The sequence below is a fragment of the Pieris napi genome, chromosome 11, assembly GCF_905475465.1.
Source record: "Pieris napi chromosome 11, ilPieNapi1.2, whole genome shotgun sequence".
In the NCBI taxonomy this organism is placed as follows: domain Eukaryota; kingdom Metazoa; phylum Arthropoda; class Insecta; order Lepidoptera; family Pieridae; genus Pieris; species Pieris napi.
The window spans coordinates 6,057,573-6,074,407 of record NC_062244.1 but is presented as its reverse complement, the minus strand read 5'-3'; the positions used below and the strand labels follow the sequence as shown (position 1 = coordinate 6,074,407).

General features: G+C 31.2%; 1 protein-coding gene and 1 non-coding gene across 3 annotated transcripts; one reads left to right on the top strand and one right to left on the bottom strand.

The window, feature by feature from the left end:
- Positions 1-1,982: 1,982 nt before the first annotated feature.
- LOC125053733 (phosphatidylinositol 4-kinase type 2-beta) lies at positions 1,983-16,617 on the bottom strand. Of its 2 annotated transcripts, none has more exons than XM_047655251.1 (11): positions 16,267-16,617; positions 12,931-13,049; positions 10,805-11,005; positions 8,681-8,806; positions 7,037-7,134; positions 6,136-6,268; positions 5,383-5,531; positions 4,669-4,744; positions 4,016-4,155; positions 3,235-3,328; positions 1,983-2,270 (listed from the first exon to the last, which is right to left on the bottom strand). In XM_047655251.1, the coding sequence occupies exons 1-10, from the start codon at positions 16,490-16,492 to the stop codon at positions 3,241-3,243; spliced, it is 1,356 nt and encodes a 451-aa protein (XP_047511207.1). In that variant the 5' UTR covers positions 16,493-16,617; the 3' UTR covers positions 1,983-2,270; positions 3,235-3,240. The 2 variants fall into 2 exon arrangements, with proteins under 2 accessions (XP_047511207.1, XP_047511208.1); XM_047655252.1 differs by lacking the exon at positions 16,267-16,617 and adding an exon at positions 15,779-15,906.
- Trnav-cac lies at positions 11,597-11,669 on the top strand. The gene has a single exon. It is a non-coding gene; the product is annotated as a tRNA-Val (tRNA).
- Positions 16,618-16,835: the final 218 nt, after the last annotated feature.

Here is a 16,835-nt window from a genome sequence, read left to right as displayed (position 1 = left end):
CTGTTTTCTCTTAAAACGATGTACATTGTCTTTAAATTTAAGATGTTAACAATTCTGTGGTACCAGGCACCAAGTCTGCTATTTACAATGTCCAGTAAACATTAAATAGTAATTTTTGAACTAAATATATATTTATATATACTTACTACAAAAAATTACCAAATATTTATTATGCAAAACATTACAACGCCCACTAGAATACACAGTGGGAAAATTGCTTTATTTGATTGAATAGTTTCCAGCGAAGTCTGTCAAAGTCAGCCATATTGAATGCTGTCAACTGTCAAGTAATATATTTCGCCAATTGAAATAACAGACTTAGGTCTTCATTATTTTTCTCATACGTGTTTTCTGAGGATGTTAACAATTATCTTACAACATCTCTCAAAGACTATTTTTAAGGTATGTAATGTAACAGAAAACCAGCGATGTTAAATCGTACATTTATATTATATAAATAGTTAAAATGCATGTCTCACAAATGTAAATTCTCATTATATTAGCTTAAAATCATGGATCACTAAGCTATTGCTCAAGCTATTTGCAACTACTTCACGAGTTTTGGTCTATCATCGGTTCTCTTATTTAACTTACGAATATTCGTAGATAGATAGTTACCAAAACTAAAAAAAATAAGTCAAGGAAGAGGTTTCACTATAGATTATCGCTTCTGTAATTTTTCATAACCGCCTTCAATACAGCCATTCGTAAGTCAAATATAGGAACAGGTTTTAACATTTCGAGCTACTTTTCACGACTTGGTTAGATGAGGCACTTTGATTGTATAAGTCACCGATTATTTAATATCTAACAAACCTATTATTATGATATTCTAGAAGATTACAGTATATCACTAGTATGGGATAAAATTGTTCTAAATAAATAAGCAAAATGGGTAACAAAAATAATAAAAGGGATTCCCCTAAAAAACATATTTTAGAGCTAAATCAGTCGCATTCTATATTTCTTTAATTTTATGTGATTTATGGGCATACAAAATTTTGGTATTTCGACTTGTCATATTATGCGAGGTTTTACTGCTATAACTCCTTTTTACACACGTCATAATAAATGGATATCCCCATGAGAATAAAACGAGCAATCTCAAGTTTCTGTATATACATTCAAATTTATTGGTGAATATGTTTCTACAGACGATATGATTGAAAAGGCAACACTAAACTGTTATCTGCTGTTATTTGAGATACTAATAAACATTTTCATTTCATTCATTTCATCTGCTGCATTAAGGTCCTTATGGTCCCACATAAGCGATTATTTGAACTTCCTTCAACTGGATCTGTCTAATTACAGATTTAAAATTGTCTCTTTTCATCAAAGGTAAGATGAAATTTGTCAGAAAGAGACGAATAACGACCGGATTTATGTCAGACGCGAATTTTTTATTAAATTGTTTAAACGCCATCTGTTGTGTAAACTTAGTAAGCATTCAATATTACACGAAACTATAAAGTGTTCTGTATTATTAATCACTCATTCTTGGTGTTTCCTTTATTTGAATTAAATGTGGTTATTAATATATAAAAAGTATTTTCATACAAGGTTGTCATGTGTCATTTTGATGGAAATTGTATTAGTTAAGGAAGTACCTTGGTTGCCATCGCTGAAAATATACAATTTATGTATTTTTTATGAAGTTAGGGTGATTTTAATAACAAGGATAATTCGACTAGCTGATGCTTGCGACTTTTTTTCACCAAAAAGTTCTTGAAGCTAACAGTTTTTTTAAACTAATTACCGAACTATATTTTTTATCACAAAATTTAAATGACTGCTTGCATGGCTAAGTCTTATCATATAAAATATAGTTATTTCTATGATTAACACTTAGATAAAAAAGCAATTTGGAATTTTTTGAAGAAGTCTTTAACATCAGCTAGTTTAACAGTAACTAAACTATATAAAGCAAAAACATTTATATTATGTTTCACTAATACTGAAGTTGAATAATTTTTCTCTTTATATTTTTAACCGGCATAAAAAAACCGAAGATTATCTCAGGAATTTTGATAAAACTATTCCAAGTCAATTCAAGGGGACTTTTAAGCAAACTTCAAAATATTCATAACAAGCCGCCATTAGGAAAATATTAAAAAGTTCAAGCCATAAGTGATTAAAAAAATAGTTTTCTGTCACAAAATTTGCGAAACCCTATAAATAGTTAATTGGAATGATCGTTTCAACTTCAGTAGATTAAAATACTACATACATACAAAATCCTATATTATCGTTCGTCGGTATTCACGTGTCTGGAAAAAAAAATTAGTTTAATACACTATCTAAATTATTTGATCTCATTCTAATATACAAAACATTATATTTAAAAAGGTTTATTAAAATTTTAACGTCAAAGCTCATCAAAATTGGTTCATTACAATACGACAAAATTATGCATTTCATATACTGTCTTAAATAAAAAAGGGTGCGTGTACTTATGTACGCGCGTAAGAAGCTATACTTCTTTGGCATTATTAAAATAGTTTTTGATTGCATGTAAATAATTCATTACAATTAAATAATCAAATACTGGAAAAGGAGTCATTATAGTCAATAACATTTGAAAAATTAAATAAATAAATATTTATTATTATTCTCTTACATTAAGTGTAACATAAATTCTATTATTATTCGAATGTTGTTTTTAAATTATGTCCAATGCCGTAGCATCTTCCGTGGGCAACTTCATTCTATTAATTTTGTGTCACGGTGCGCGCGCATCGTAAAATTTCACTCTCATCAATTTTTCATAACGCGCCTAAAGAAGTATAACTTCAATAACGTGTGGCACTCGGGGACTATCGCGGTAAAGCTATTGCATAGCATTTTTTATCAACTTATGCAGTTATAATTATTTATTTATGCAGTATTTGTTTTTCTTTGATATTAAGCCACTCTACCGACTCAGACTAAAACGCCCATATAGTCTGTCTCACTCTAAAGCGTACTGGCCGCTCTCACTCTACGTCACCGATCTCATCAGAGAGATGGGAATGCGCAGTATGCGTTCTGTCCCACTCTAACTCGTATTTGCCGCAGCTATATTACGTCATCGTGTGTTAGGTTTTTTTTCGTTACGGAATTTCTTGATTCGGTCGCCGCGCTCAAAGCCCGCGATAAAATCTATGCAATAGCTTAATAAGTTTTGCTGCTGTTATAATTTCTAAATGTCATTAATGAACTTACAGTATCGCCTTACTTATTATAAAAACATACCATATTTCACCACCAAGAGAAGAATGGTGATTTCTGCTGGAAGCGTTGTTGGAACGAGTCGAAGAAACGAGATTGGGTCGTGCCACTCTTAGATCTGAAAAAAAAAAACAACGGGTACAAACGCGAACTTATTACAATACATAATTTCGAGTGCTTTTGAGCAAATAAACGAAATTTTTTCTCTATATAAATAAAATATAAAATCTCAATATAAATATTTTAAATTTATAACCACAATTGGTGAATATTATAAGATGACAAATATTTTTCATTTTCATATCAATCTATACTCTGATTAATTTATACCGGGCACATTTTTCAATTTCAATACGAGTCTGAACATCTGAGTCTATTCATACATTGCATTTGTTAGTGAATGCATCACATTTTATTAAGTGCGGTGGTTCACATTAAAATTGTATTTACGGCGAGTGATAATTACGTCCCTTTTCATCACTAACAGTAATAATTCCTAACTTAGGCTGAAAATGGTAATGAACAATAAATTAGGAATTATTTTTCACTTCTTAGTTTTTTTAACTATTATTTATTTTTTAGTTACATTTTTTTTATTAAATTTTTTCGGATTATTGCATTGTCATCGATCTTTGACAGGTGCGCAATATTTGAATAAAATCTGTCCGTTTAAAGTGCGTAAAAATCGAGTCCGAAGGAGTCGGTTACATACATACATACAGGTGAAGCTAATATAAAGCGTGTAAAAAAACGCAAAACATTTTATTTTAAAAAAAGGTTTATACCTGGAATTAGTAGAATTTACCTCTCAACAATGACGGCCGGCATTTGTACGAGCTGTACGGGACTCTTGTTGTCTTTCAAGGCCTGAGTCAAGTTCAGTACTTGACCTCGCATCACTGACATCTGCCGTTCGAAGAGGCGCTTGTCGAAGCCTTTGTCTTGCTGAAAAACGGACAGACATAAATGCATGCCCCATAATCCCGCAATGGGACGTAGCATATACTTTAATGCTGCTGATTAGTAATTAGCCTTCTATGTCAAATTTAGTAACACTTCGTTGCATTAATATAATAAAAATTGAACATAATTAAATGAAAACGAGGAAAAACTGGCAGCCATATCGCTTTCGAGCGATCTCTTCCAGGCATCCACTAAGAAAAAAAATTAAATTAGATAAGGTAAGCAAGAAGTGAAAGATATATAATACATATAATTATTATTATAAAAAAGGATATATGAATCGCGTTAATTTTCAATTATCTCGAAACAATTACTCTTCCGCCGAACCCAAGACACCCAAGCATTTTATTTCATCTTTTGGGACAAATCGATACATTTAATGTTTTGTTTTTATAACGTAATAAACGTCTTACAAAATATAAATAAATTCTATCTTTGGAGTATTATATATGTGTTAAAGAATTTCAAATAACTAAGCATTTTTATGTAACCAACCTTGAAAAGTATATTTAATTCATCACAAAGTTCCTGAACGAAGTTCATGTCAGACAGCAATGGCAACACCAACTCTCTGCAAACATTAAAAAAAATCAATTAAGTTTTAGAGATTTTTTTATAATAACAAATGTTTTTTTAAGCATTATTCATGAAGCTTTACACAACGTTTGTAAGAAGCTGCAACCATTACACCATATTCCACATGACATCTAAGTAATAAATAATAATGAAATAAATTAAAAACAAAGGTTGTCCTCTATCAGCAGGGGGCATGGTGAAATAGGAGCAAGCACTTACATTCTCGTGGGAACAACACGCAAATACATAGTCGAAACTACTAACATCACCGCATACACGAATTCAAGTCCGACCACCAATATATATGTGGCAACAAAAGATCATATAAAATTTATGAAATTTTGTTTTAGTAAAATAATAGGTGAATATGATATTTTCAAAATTTGTGTGCCTTATCTTAAAATAAATATCCCAAAAACATCGTTTAGGCACAATTAAAAAAATATTAATACTGAAAATATTTTATGAAAAAAAAAAAAAAAAAATAGTAGTATGGACTATTCTTAATAACGTTTTCTTATTCCAATGTTTGCTTCATGTTTTCTTAACAGTCTATTGTAAACGTTAAATCTAAACAAAATTTAATAAATCAATCCAGATAATTAATCATAAACAATTAAATTCTTTACTAACTTGGTCTCAGTACTAAAAGGCCTCTTGGCCTGCGGTAGCCACGCCCAGTGATAGGGATAGGCCCGCCACGAGTCCGGGTGCTTGAATGGAAATGCTAGACCGTTGTCTATGGCAGCTATACGGACGTCTATGCCACCCCCACTCCATTCCTAAAAATATTAAAGTCAAAAATCATTTAATCATATAGGTAACACAATGTACACTTATGAACTCCAAAAATAGAAATGTATATGAAATGCTCATAACTTTACATTTAGTGCCAGTTCTCAAATCAAGGGCGTAGAACAGAAGAGAAGAACTGGCAATAAACTCTGCGCCACTCTTTTTAATGGCCATTTTTTTTTACAACGTTTGTATGGTTGCACCATTACACATGACATCTAAAGTAATTGATAATAATAACATAAATTAAAAACAAAAACATATAACATTGATATTATTATTTATTAATATCTATTAATCGTTGCTTCGATAAATTGGTAAAAGGCATCTGACTTTAAAACTTATTTTTCTAATATTCTTACATTTAATTCATTTAAATATTATTATTTTCCTTTAACTTAAGCTTTAACATTAAAAATTTAGCTTTTAATATATTAATTTTGTTTTATCTTTAGTTAATCATATTGAAATTATAATCTTTATACGTCATCGCATCAGATTAGGCGTTTTTAAACAAATAACTTATTCCTACAGTTACTAAAAGCACGCTAAACCAAGGCCGAAAGAAAAACCAATATATTTAGTACGTACAGAAGGTTCCGTCATATCCTGCTCAGTCCGGTTAGATGGCGCCACATATTTGATCAACCAATTGTCATTCCCGCGATCCGTGTTACGAATTATGTAATCCAGGACGACAAGGCGCTCGAATTGTAACTGAAATCTAAAATTGCACATGTATTGGCACTTCAAGTATGTAATGTACGATACTTAAATAACATCTACGCTTTTATCTTGCCCATGAACCGAAAACGATACACTGGTAACTTAGGCATGTATTCTAGAACAATATCTAGTTTCAAACTGTCAAACCATTTATTGTAAGTTTGACATATTTGACAGCGCTCGAGATTGTTATTTAAGATACATAATGGAATAGGGACCTTAGGAATGTGAAGATTATTGACATAAAGTGAATACATAAAACAATATGTTTTATGTAGTATTGCAGGAACATGTGACTTGCCAGTTACATATATTGTGTAGCAATAAAAAAATACAATTTCAAAAAAGTTTACATGTTATTTATCCGGTCTCCATAACGTCTTTAGGAGCGTTCAAGTATTACGTAACGAATTTGGGGGGGGGGGGGGATATCCTCTTGTTTCAAAATTCTCCAAAAATTGCGTGATGTAATACTTGAATGCTCCCTTATCACCGGTTTAAAAAGCCAATATTAAAGAATCAGTTCATTCTATTGCATTACGTATGAAGCCGGGACGTTGTGTCCTTTAAATATTAAAATAGCCAGAAATATTTAATACAAATTAACGAACGAGAGTCGAGAAGGCCAGAGAATGTAACCAATGAGATGACCATGGCATATCTCATCAGATCATATATATGGGTTTAAAATTAAAATATGTTTTCATAGTTGTTGTTTCCTAGAGGACTGTGTTTTTTAAAGAAATATATTTAAAAAAACACTAACTTCTTCATAACATGCTCTTGCGGTGGGTCCTGCTCAAACCGTCGCAGCCAATAGTCCGCATCCTTAAATCCTTCTACGAATAACTGGAATGACCCCACCTGAAGATTAAAGATAGGCGATATTTATCTATGTTTTAAAAAGTATAAAATATGGATTTGATAAGAATTAATACATATAAAAGGCAAAATCTTACAAGATGACGATTTAATATAACCATGTGATTTACAAATCGCGTTTTGATTGCAGTATTCTGGGATTTAGTGTGTAAATCGTATCTCTGAGGTCGGACCCTGGTTTTGCACCAAAGGAGTTTCTAACACTTCATTGCATATACATTAATATAGTACAATTTACATAATTAAATAAAAAGGAGAGCAACTGGCGGCCTTGTCGCTTACGAGCGATCTCTTCCAGGCAACCACTGTGAGAAAAGAAAAAAAATAAAGTATTACAATTACATAAGGTAGGCAAGAAGTGCAAAAATACATGTATTACATATAGTTGTTCAGAAAAAGAAACTAAAAAGGAACAAAAAACAAACTAAACTAATAAAGGTTACATGAAAAAAAATTTATAATAAAAAGTGCACATGAATCATTATGATTTAATTTAAGATCAGTCTCACGTCAGTTAGTAGGTATTATTAAAGTTAGGGATACGATGTGGACACTAGACAGGTATTGTTTGTACAGAAGAAATTTAAAGATCATTAACACTCTTTCGTACGGCGAAGGAAAACATCGTGAGGAAACCGGGATGCCTTAGACCCAAAAAAATTAAGTCAGTATTAATTTTACTAGTACCGTTTTAATTTTAAAACTCATTAATTCTTTTTAACTATTATCGTAATAAGTTGTATAAATCAGTAAATTAGCGGTCAAGCCAATAAATATTTTCAGAAGTGAGCATTTGAATAACAAAAACTATTTTATGTATCTATAACAGGGGTCTCCAAACTACGGCCCGAGGGCCACATCTGGCCCACGGACAGATTTTGTCCGGCCCGCGGAGAGCTAGCATACATGAAAACTCCTTTTAGAGAACATATTTTTTATAGCAAATTAAATTTAGTTTACTGAAGTATTCTAATTTTATGTTGAATAATTATTAATATGACATCTACATTGATATGGTCATGGGTTAACTACTCATAACATTGTTGTAGACTTATTGTTATTGTTTTTGTGATAAAAATAAATTATAAAAAGCATAATGACATATGGTTTTGGCTCTCGGAACTTACTGGAGTTATCAGTATGGCCCTAAGGCTGGAAAGTTTGGAGACCCCTGATCTATAATCGTATCGTAATAGTGGTTGATTAGTATTTCAATAATTCTCACATTGATTTTATTCTTTTAAACGTGTGGAGTAAAATTAACTATAACATAACGCGATATAAATTACTAGCACATATAAAGCTTTGGGTTTATTAATGGTAATTGTAAAATAAGCTCGTGGGGACAAACGTGAAATAGTTCCATAAAAAATCTAAATAATCACTCATATAAATAAATTTTCTTTTTCGCCATTCTTGTCTTACAACCCATATGTCACATCGTAATTTATTCAGTGGTCCCATGTTTGGTTTCCGTGGAAAGAACCTATGAATAAAACAATATTTTCGCCCCAAAGGAGCAATATACCTTTGGTGGAAGACCCATTCTATTAAATCGTAGATTAGGGAACTGCTCTGTGATAGCACGCTTCAGTCGCGATCTCTCGCGGTCGATTCGCAGATAATTGAAGGTTTCTGATACTAATTTCACCATCTGTAATTGATAAAATATATTTTGCATTAATTTTAATTAAAAATTCTCGAACATAGGTCTTTTCAGCGTATAAGGATGTGTAGATATTTATAGTTTAATTTTAGTTTAATTATATTATAATCTATATATATATATAATGAAAATGGTCTTCGTTTGAGGCTCAATCACGCCTAAACCACTGATCGTATCGACATGAAACTACCACCATTCGATGCGAAATTTTTCGTAGATGGTTTATGGCTATTGATTTTTGATTTAATTCTAACGTTCCTTCATTTTTTTATTGCTGTTTTACTTTTATGAAAATTTATACATTCGGACTTCACCGCGGAAACATTCGGGGAGGCTTCCTAGGACCTCAAAACGTCAACATCTGTTAAAAACTCGATTTTCGAAAATTTTCTATTTTCTTAGCGGGAAATTAAAAAGAAAATATGAAAAAATAATATTAATGAAACATAAAATTTTATTTATTTCGCCCAGCACAGCGGGCGGGAAACGGCTAGTTATAAGGCTAAGAAATCTTTTAGAATTCAATATAAGTAGGGTCTGTTGCCCACAAACAAAAACTAAACTACACCCAATACACACATTAAAACGATATATCCATATAAAATATGTTTAAATAAAGTATAATTTATAAAAATTCCACCGTCAAGCCAAGTTTATTAATACTTTTGACGTTCATAAGTGTACATTGTGTTACCTATATGATTAAATGATTTTGACTTTTGAAAGACTATACCGAAAAGATAATATATGTAATAAAGAGTAACGAACTTATTGTACGTAAAGACAAAAAAACACACAACACATATCTAATATATAAAATTCTCGTGTCGCGGTGTTTGTAGTTAAACTCCTCCGAAACGGCATGACCGATTCTCATGAAATTTTGTGTGCATATTAGGTATGTCCTAGAATCGGACAACATCTATTTTTCATACCCCTAAATGTTAAGGGTAGTCCTCCCCTAAATTATAATTTTTAGATAATTTTTTTATGATACAGCATTAAAAACTACATACAACCCCTAATTTTTACCCCTCTACGATCAACCCCTATTTTTTATTATAAATGATATACATGGCAAAACTACGTTTGCCAGGTCAGCTAGTCTTTATATATAACTCTTCTGTGTATTTGTAACTAACGGCTGGACCGATTTTGATAAACAAAATGTGTGTATTCAAGTATGGTTTAGAATTTCAATGACATGTTTTTTTTAAAGTAAAAGCAGGGCAACGTCGGATTCGCTAGTATTATATAATTTTCTGGATTACTTAGAATTCCAGATATAAATGTGACGAACACAATGTGATATTGCTAACGAGACTATATTAGTTCAATGCTAACTTATTAAGATATCTTTCATTGACCTCTCTCATTATGAATTCAAAGTATGATAACACTTTTACACAATTTACTTAGTTAAGCATTACAAAGTATAAGCTTGCACGCTCGGCTAAGTGGCTGCGCTTCACCAACATTTATCTAACGATATGTCATATCGGTCTGAAAAGGTTTGACGATCTTCTTCTTGAAAGGAAGTAAAGGTGAATATTTACATAACTCAACGAGCGACTTTCCGCCCTGAGGGTCGTGGGTTCGATGCCCGGGCAACAATTAACCTTCAGTCTAAGTGCTCTGACACCCTCGTACGGAGAAGGCAAACATTGTAATGAAACCAGCATGTCTCATATGAAAAATCGACATGTGTCAGACTAAAAATCATCAAAAAAACTGATACAATTTGAGCCCAAGACCCAGAAAGCGACACTGGATTATTATTATATCCATAACTCGACGTTTTAAGTGCTTTTCAGCATTCTTGGCTTTTTGACCATGCATATCTATTGTTGACCATGCATTCAATTTAACTAAAAATAAAAACTAACTGTGAATGTTGTCATTGATTTACGGGATATACAAAAGCATTATTTAACTCCAAACTGTAATGCAGATGTGTTCATGTAAAGAACAATTAATTTTACTCACCCTAGTCTTAGGCACGATCTTGAGACCGATCTTGGAATCCACAAGGCTTGCCCCAGCCTCTGAAAGGTACCCTTGATTGGGGATAAGGCATGACCTTCCAAAACAGCACGGACAGCATAACTTGTGCATCCATTTGGTCCATTTGGGATTCAGTCTTCCATATGGCTCTTCATCTTTCGGTTTGAACACGCCGATTATTTTCTGAAATTTTGTTAAATTTAATTTTTTTTTTTTTGAGTATCTCAATCAACATTATAATCGACTGTTAACTGCTAAAATGTATTTTATTATAGAAAAATAATTTACGCCTATAAGTTTTATAAAGCCTGATAAAAAAATGATATCTTATTAATAAGATAGAGCATATCTTCTTTATATATATAATTCTTCTGTGAGTGTGTATGTCACTGAACTTCTCTCAAACGACTGGACCGATTTTGATGAAATTTTTTGTGTGCGTTCAAGGGGATCTGGGAATGGTTTAGATTCAAAAATCAGCCCGCCAGATGGCGCTGCAGTCGGTACTTTCATACTTTGCTTTACTAATTGCTTGAAATATCATGCAGGACAACGTCTGTCGGGTCCACTAGTGAAATATAAATTCCGAATTATTTTTTATTTCGCAATAACGCCTCAGCCTTCGTTACCCACAATGTCATGAACGCCGGATTTAATTCTTGACAAAAACTAGCATTGGAAGTCATAGATAATAATTAATTATTAACTTCTAACATTGGTAATTTTAAACATTAAAAATACTTAATGTAACAGGTTTTCAGAAGGCCGTCTATCGTTTCCGTAGTGTAGCGGTTATCACGTGTGCTTCACACGCACAAGGTCCCCGGTTCGATCCCGGGCGGAAACATGCTTTTTATATTTTTTAAATGAAAAATGGTTCACTCTTACGCTGTCTCCTTTACACCAAATAAGGAATCCAATCTCCAAGATTCCTTAACCCCGCAAAGTAATTATAATATTTGCTTTTCATTTATCAAACTACATATAATAATATAGTTTGAATTTTTAAAAGCAGAAAGCTATGTTTCGGGCAAGGAATATCTCAAACAAGCAAATAATGACTTTTACAAAATATCAATGGCCTGCTTAAATTTTGCGTAAAATCTAATATAAAAAATTCTCGTGTCGCGGTGTTTGTGGTTAAACTCCTCCGAAACGGCTTGACCAATTCTCATAAATTTTTGTGTGCATATTGGGTATAACTGAGAATCGGACAACATCTATTTTTCATCCCTCTAAATGTTAAGGGTACCCCAAATTTTTAATTTTTAATTTTTACATAAAAAAAATTATTCTTTCTAATTTTCACCCCTCTACGATCAAACCCTATTTGTTATTATAAATGATATACATGGCAAAACGACGTTTGCCGGATCAGCTAGTGCAAATCTTTGCGAGAACTAGAGGCGAAATGTTAAAACTACTTATATTAAGATAAAACCCCGTGGGAGGCAGTAATTAGAATGTGCGTATTACGTCGTATGCATAATGCATACAAAATAAATCTATGTAGGTACTAACTACTAAGTCTTATGTTTCTGATCCACTGAGCATTTTGTTGACATTACAGGCAAATAGGTGAGTGTAGTGTGAGGGAAAAAATTTGAATCGCCAACTTTTGCCCAGACCTGTGCCTGTGTACACGAAGCCGGCTTGTAAAGCTAAATAGTATTCAATTATTCGTTTCCTTGGCCCAATACTTGTTTAGTAGATAACATTTCAAGTTGATAATTTGCTTGTTATGAAATTTAAATTTTAAAAGCTAGTATACTGTAGTAAATAGTAGTTATGTATGATTCTGTTATAATTAATTCATTGCTCAATTATGTATTATTAATTCATTACAAGAATAATGATGACCAAAACAAAATTAAATATTAATTATATAAATGTGTCTGACTACCACAGCAAATCTCTTTTGCAAATCAGTCGGAGTTTAAATTAGAACAAAAGTTACATATTAGTGTTGTTATAAATAAATAAATAAATAAATAAATAAATAAATAAATATTAAGTAAGCAACAGCATATTAAGCGTAGGATGTAAATGTATGGATTGAACAATCAATACTCTAGGAATTATAAGAAACCATAAAAGTTTAAACTCACTCCTCCAGGATTTTTGACAAAGTACGACCCGCTGGAACCTTGATATATCCTCTCTGGGAATATTCCATTGTCGATGGCTACCTCGGCTTGCCATACTAATTCGCTAAATTGAGGGTCATCTGTAAAAAAAAAACATTTTTTAATATCATTATAGCATTCTATCTGTTGTCAGCACTTTAGTCTATTGTTAACCGTAGATTATAACGTCATGTCATTGAGAATGAAGAATGTTGTTTCTAAACGACGAGATTTTTTTATAATTATATATTTATCTACTTTATTTCCTACAAAATTTTGAGAAATGAATCTATATATTATACACAATCGGGCATATTTTCATCTTTAACGAGGTATCGCAAGATGGCTATGTAAATTAATCGAAACTGATGACGCACATTACGAATCCCACATGACGATATGTTTGTTATTCCTTTCTGCGTTATATCTTACCGTTTTAAGATTTCGCGAAAATAATGTTTCAATGAAACACATGAAAATGAAAGCAAAAATACGAATTTCGAACTAGTGTGGGACACTTTTCAGTCTATTCTGTAGTTATTTAACCATGTTTCTTAAATATTAAAAAAAAAAAACATAAAAAACTCCTTATTCATAAGCATTCGTCAACAAATCGAGGTTTACAATGTGTTTATGAATAAGACCGTAAGTCTACTTTCCATTAGAAATGACATTTTACGCTCGATTTTCTCTTGAGAACAAGCGTTTGAGAGAAATCAAGCTACGGTAACAGTAAACTTATGTTTGTATTCAGGTGCCCAATTGCTAAGTATGGGGTGACTCAGGTTATTGAAATAGGAAGAAATGTGTTGTAGATGCACAGGATACATATATATAACTTTCATGTGAATAACTTATGTACTGCTTATCAAGATTCGATAAAAATAGCACCATGAGGAATATCATAATTGGTATCATTGGTAGGTGTGTGTCACACAATGGTCCAAACATAAATTCATAAAAATGGGACCATAATAAGATTGTTGTTAAGTTTTTTTTAAACAAGTGCTTAATTTTTAGGGCCAAAAATAAAACTAAATCAACGAAATTATACTTTTTGAACGTAACCTACGTTACGTTACGTGAACAGAAGCTTATATTAATCTCAAAATATTAACCATATTTAAAGATGATAAAAATAAAATCCTCAGGGATTATGGAAATTGGATATTTAAGTTGTCTTAAATTAACGTAATATTGAATAACCGCTAGACATGTAAACTGATGACTTTCGGATTAAGCCTTAAACCACACACGCAACCGCTGCACGACCTGCTTATTTGGCCTGAGGATATCAACTTCCAATAACATAATATAAAATAAACCTTCGGGCTTTATTTGTTACCAAATTTAATTTCAATTATAACAGCTACATTCAAAGTCTTAAGTATATCTTCGTCGATAGGAAAAAAAAAATAATATTTAAAAAGCTTATTTCCAACCTGACAAAAATTAAAATTTTAACTCGGTTGATTTAAAGAAAAAAAAACCTTTTTAACCGGATTAAAGTTATCGTTATCGGTTGATTTATCTAAAATATATTTATGTAAGGTAGCTAGTACCTTATAAACTTAATTTTTTTTTCTATTAAAGAAAATTCTTCTGCTATTTAATATAAATATTGAATAATTTTGAGCACATCATTAAATTCATCTTATAAAGTTGGTTATTTCATTTCTTGAATCAAAATGAACTGATTTGAAAGTTTTCCCTTGACCTCGCACATGAACCTCAACACGGTCATAATTTAAAAAGAAAATAAATATTTATAAATTTTTTTTTAAAAAGAAATATATATTTTTCTCAAATTGTAATTTCTATTCATATATTTAAGTTTCATTGTTTATTTCTTACTGCAAAAAATGTTTGTTACATTCAAATCTTATTTATCTGTGGATCATATAAAACATAATATGTAGTAATTTCTTCTTGTTGTAGTTTGTTAGAGCCTATGTATATGTTGTATATTGTTTCAGAGCTATTAAACAAATAGATTTATATTTTTAACAAAAATCATTAGCTAATAGACTAGAATGCTTAACAACCATGACTGTGTTGGTAACATATAGGAAAAATTATTTCACTTAAGAATTGTATGGAGACGTGATTAACACTGATAACACCTAACATTTGACCTACAAAAATTATTTATTAATTATTAGCAATACCTAATTGAAGTAATGAACTTTTACAAAGATTCAAGGTTATTTGTAACAATTTAAGCAAGGCAAGACATGAATTGTTATTTAGAATTAAATAAACAATTTAAATTGGTAATCTATTACATTACCCATTTATTTATAAGTCCGGAGTTTATTAAGAAATACTATTGAAATTTGAGTTGTTTTCATTAGACAACTACTGTGTATTTAAATTTATAATACTTGCTTGAATGAATTATTAATGAATAATTTTGAATTCTAAAGTTGATTAGTTTAATATGTTAAACCTGGAGATAACTTACAGAAACTTCATGTATTCTAAAGTTATCTATTAAATAATATAAAAATTTGATTTCTCATGAGATTACACCAATAACATTAACCTACTAAAGGTATCTGGTATATAAATCTAATTTGCATACAAACTTGTTTAAATAGTATACAATAAATTACACAAATAATATTTAAAATTAGTATTCTGTCACAGTTCATAAGTCTTAGTATGTGGAATGACCATCAGTGAAAAATAAATTTTATCACATCTTAATACTTTTATTAAAATTAAACACATGCTGTTTTTACCATATGGGAGCATGTTTCTATATCATGTTTATATATTAACTACTGGTAATAATAAAATACATGATAAAACATTTATTAACACTTACTGCATAGAAATGGAAACTCCATAACAATGATAATGACTTTAAATTATAAAAAAAGAATCCTGAAACACCACAGCTGTTACAGTTCACTGAAAATTGACAGAATGTCTTGTGCCTACATTCACACAATTCTGAACTAACTGAATTAGGTATGTTTCTTAATATTACTCATTACTAAGTTGATGTTTGCATGTTCTTAACAAAAAATAGTAGACACTAATTTAATCAAATCAAATTTATTTCAAACTTAATTTATGAACAGAAAAATTGTATTTTGTGTCAAGGTAATGTAACATTGGGTTCTTTCGTGATTGTCGGGTTTAATTATAATCAGTTTTTAACTTATTCTCGAAGCCACATAAGCATTAGCGAAGACCTTTAAGTGCCATGTAGAGATAGTCATCGTTGTTTATTTAACAACGCACCTTTGATTGCAGAAACATCAACGATACAATAATCTTTGTTGCTCCAAATGATTTTTAGTTTTTTACCTGGAAAATGGTTGAATGATACTTCTATGTCGCCGCGACCGCCAAGAAGCGGTTGCGACTCACGGTTGACACCCGGAGAATCCACGGTGCCCTCAAATTCAATCTCAGGGACTAAGCAAATGTCTTCAGCACTACTCGAGAGAGAAACCACGCCGTCATCGGGCGGCGTAATAACTGTGCTTGGTTTGTCGAAGTCGAGATTCAACAGAGTCTCTTCCGTACTCATGAGTAATGTTAAAAAATGTAACTATATCGAGCCTCATCTATTTCGTCTTGTGGAAATTCTTTGTTTCACAATCATTTACACAAACACTTGATTCATTCAATTGAAAAACAAAGACTATAGAAGTCAGAACCGAAACATCAAACAAGTCAGACATTGACGGCAACAAAGGTACCTGACATTTGACGTCTAAAACGATGTCTTTCAATATATTCTTATCATTAATTAATAATATTATGCCATTTCAATAAAATAGAAAAACAAAAAATTCTTTATATTGAGTGCTAGTATACGATTTTCACAGATTTTAAAAATTGGATTTCATATTAAAGTGTATGTAGTAATT

Excerpts from the sequence above, each read along its gene's own strand:
- LOC125053733 (XM_047655251.1), bottom strand. The coding sequence starts at position 16,492 with ATGAGTACGGAAGAGACTCTGTTGAATCTCGACTTCGACAAACCAAGC. Across the intron at positions 5,532-6,135 it reads AGGATATGACGGAACCTTCT|GAATGGAGTGGGGGTGGCAT; the intron begins GTACGTACTAAA and ends TAATATTTTTAG. Across the intron at positions 4,156-4,668 it reads AATTAAATATACTTTTCAAG|CAAGACAAAGGCTTCGACAA; the intron begins GTTGGTTACATA and ends TCCGTTTTTCAG.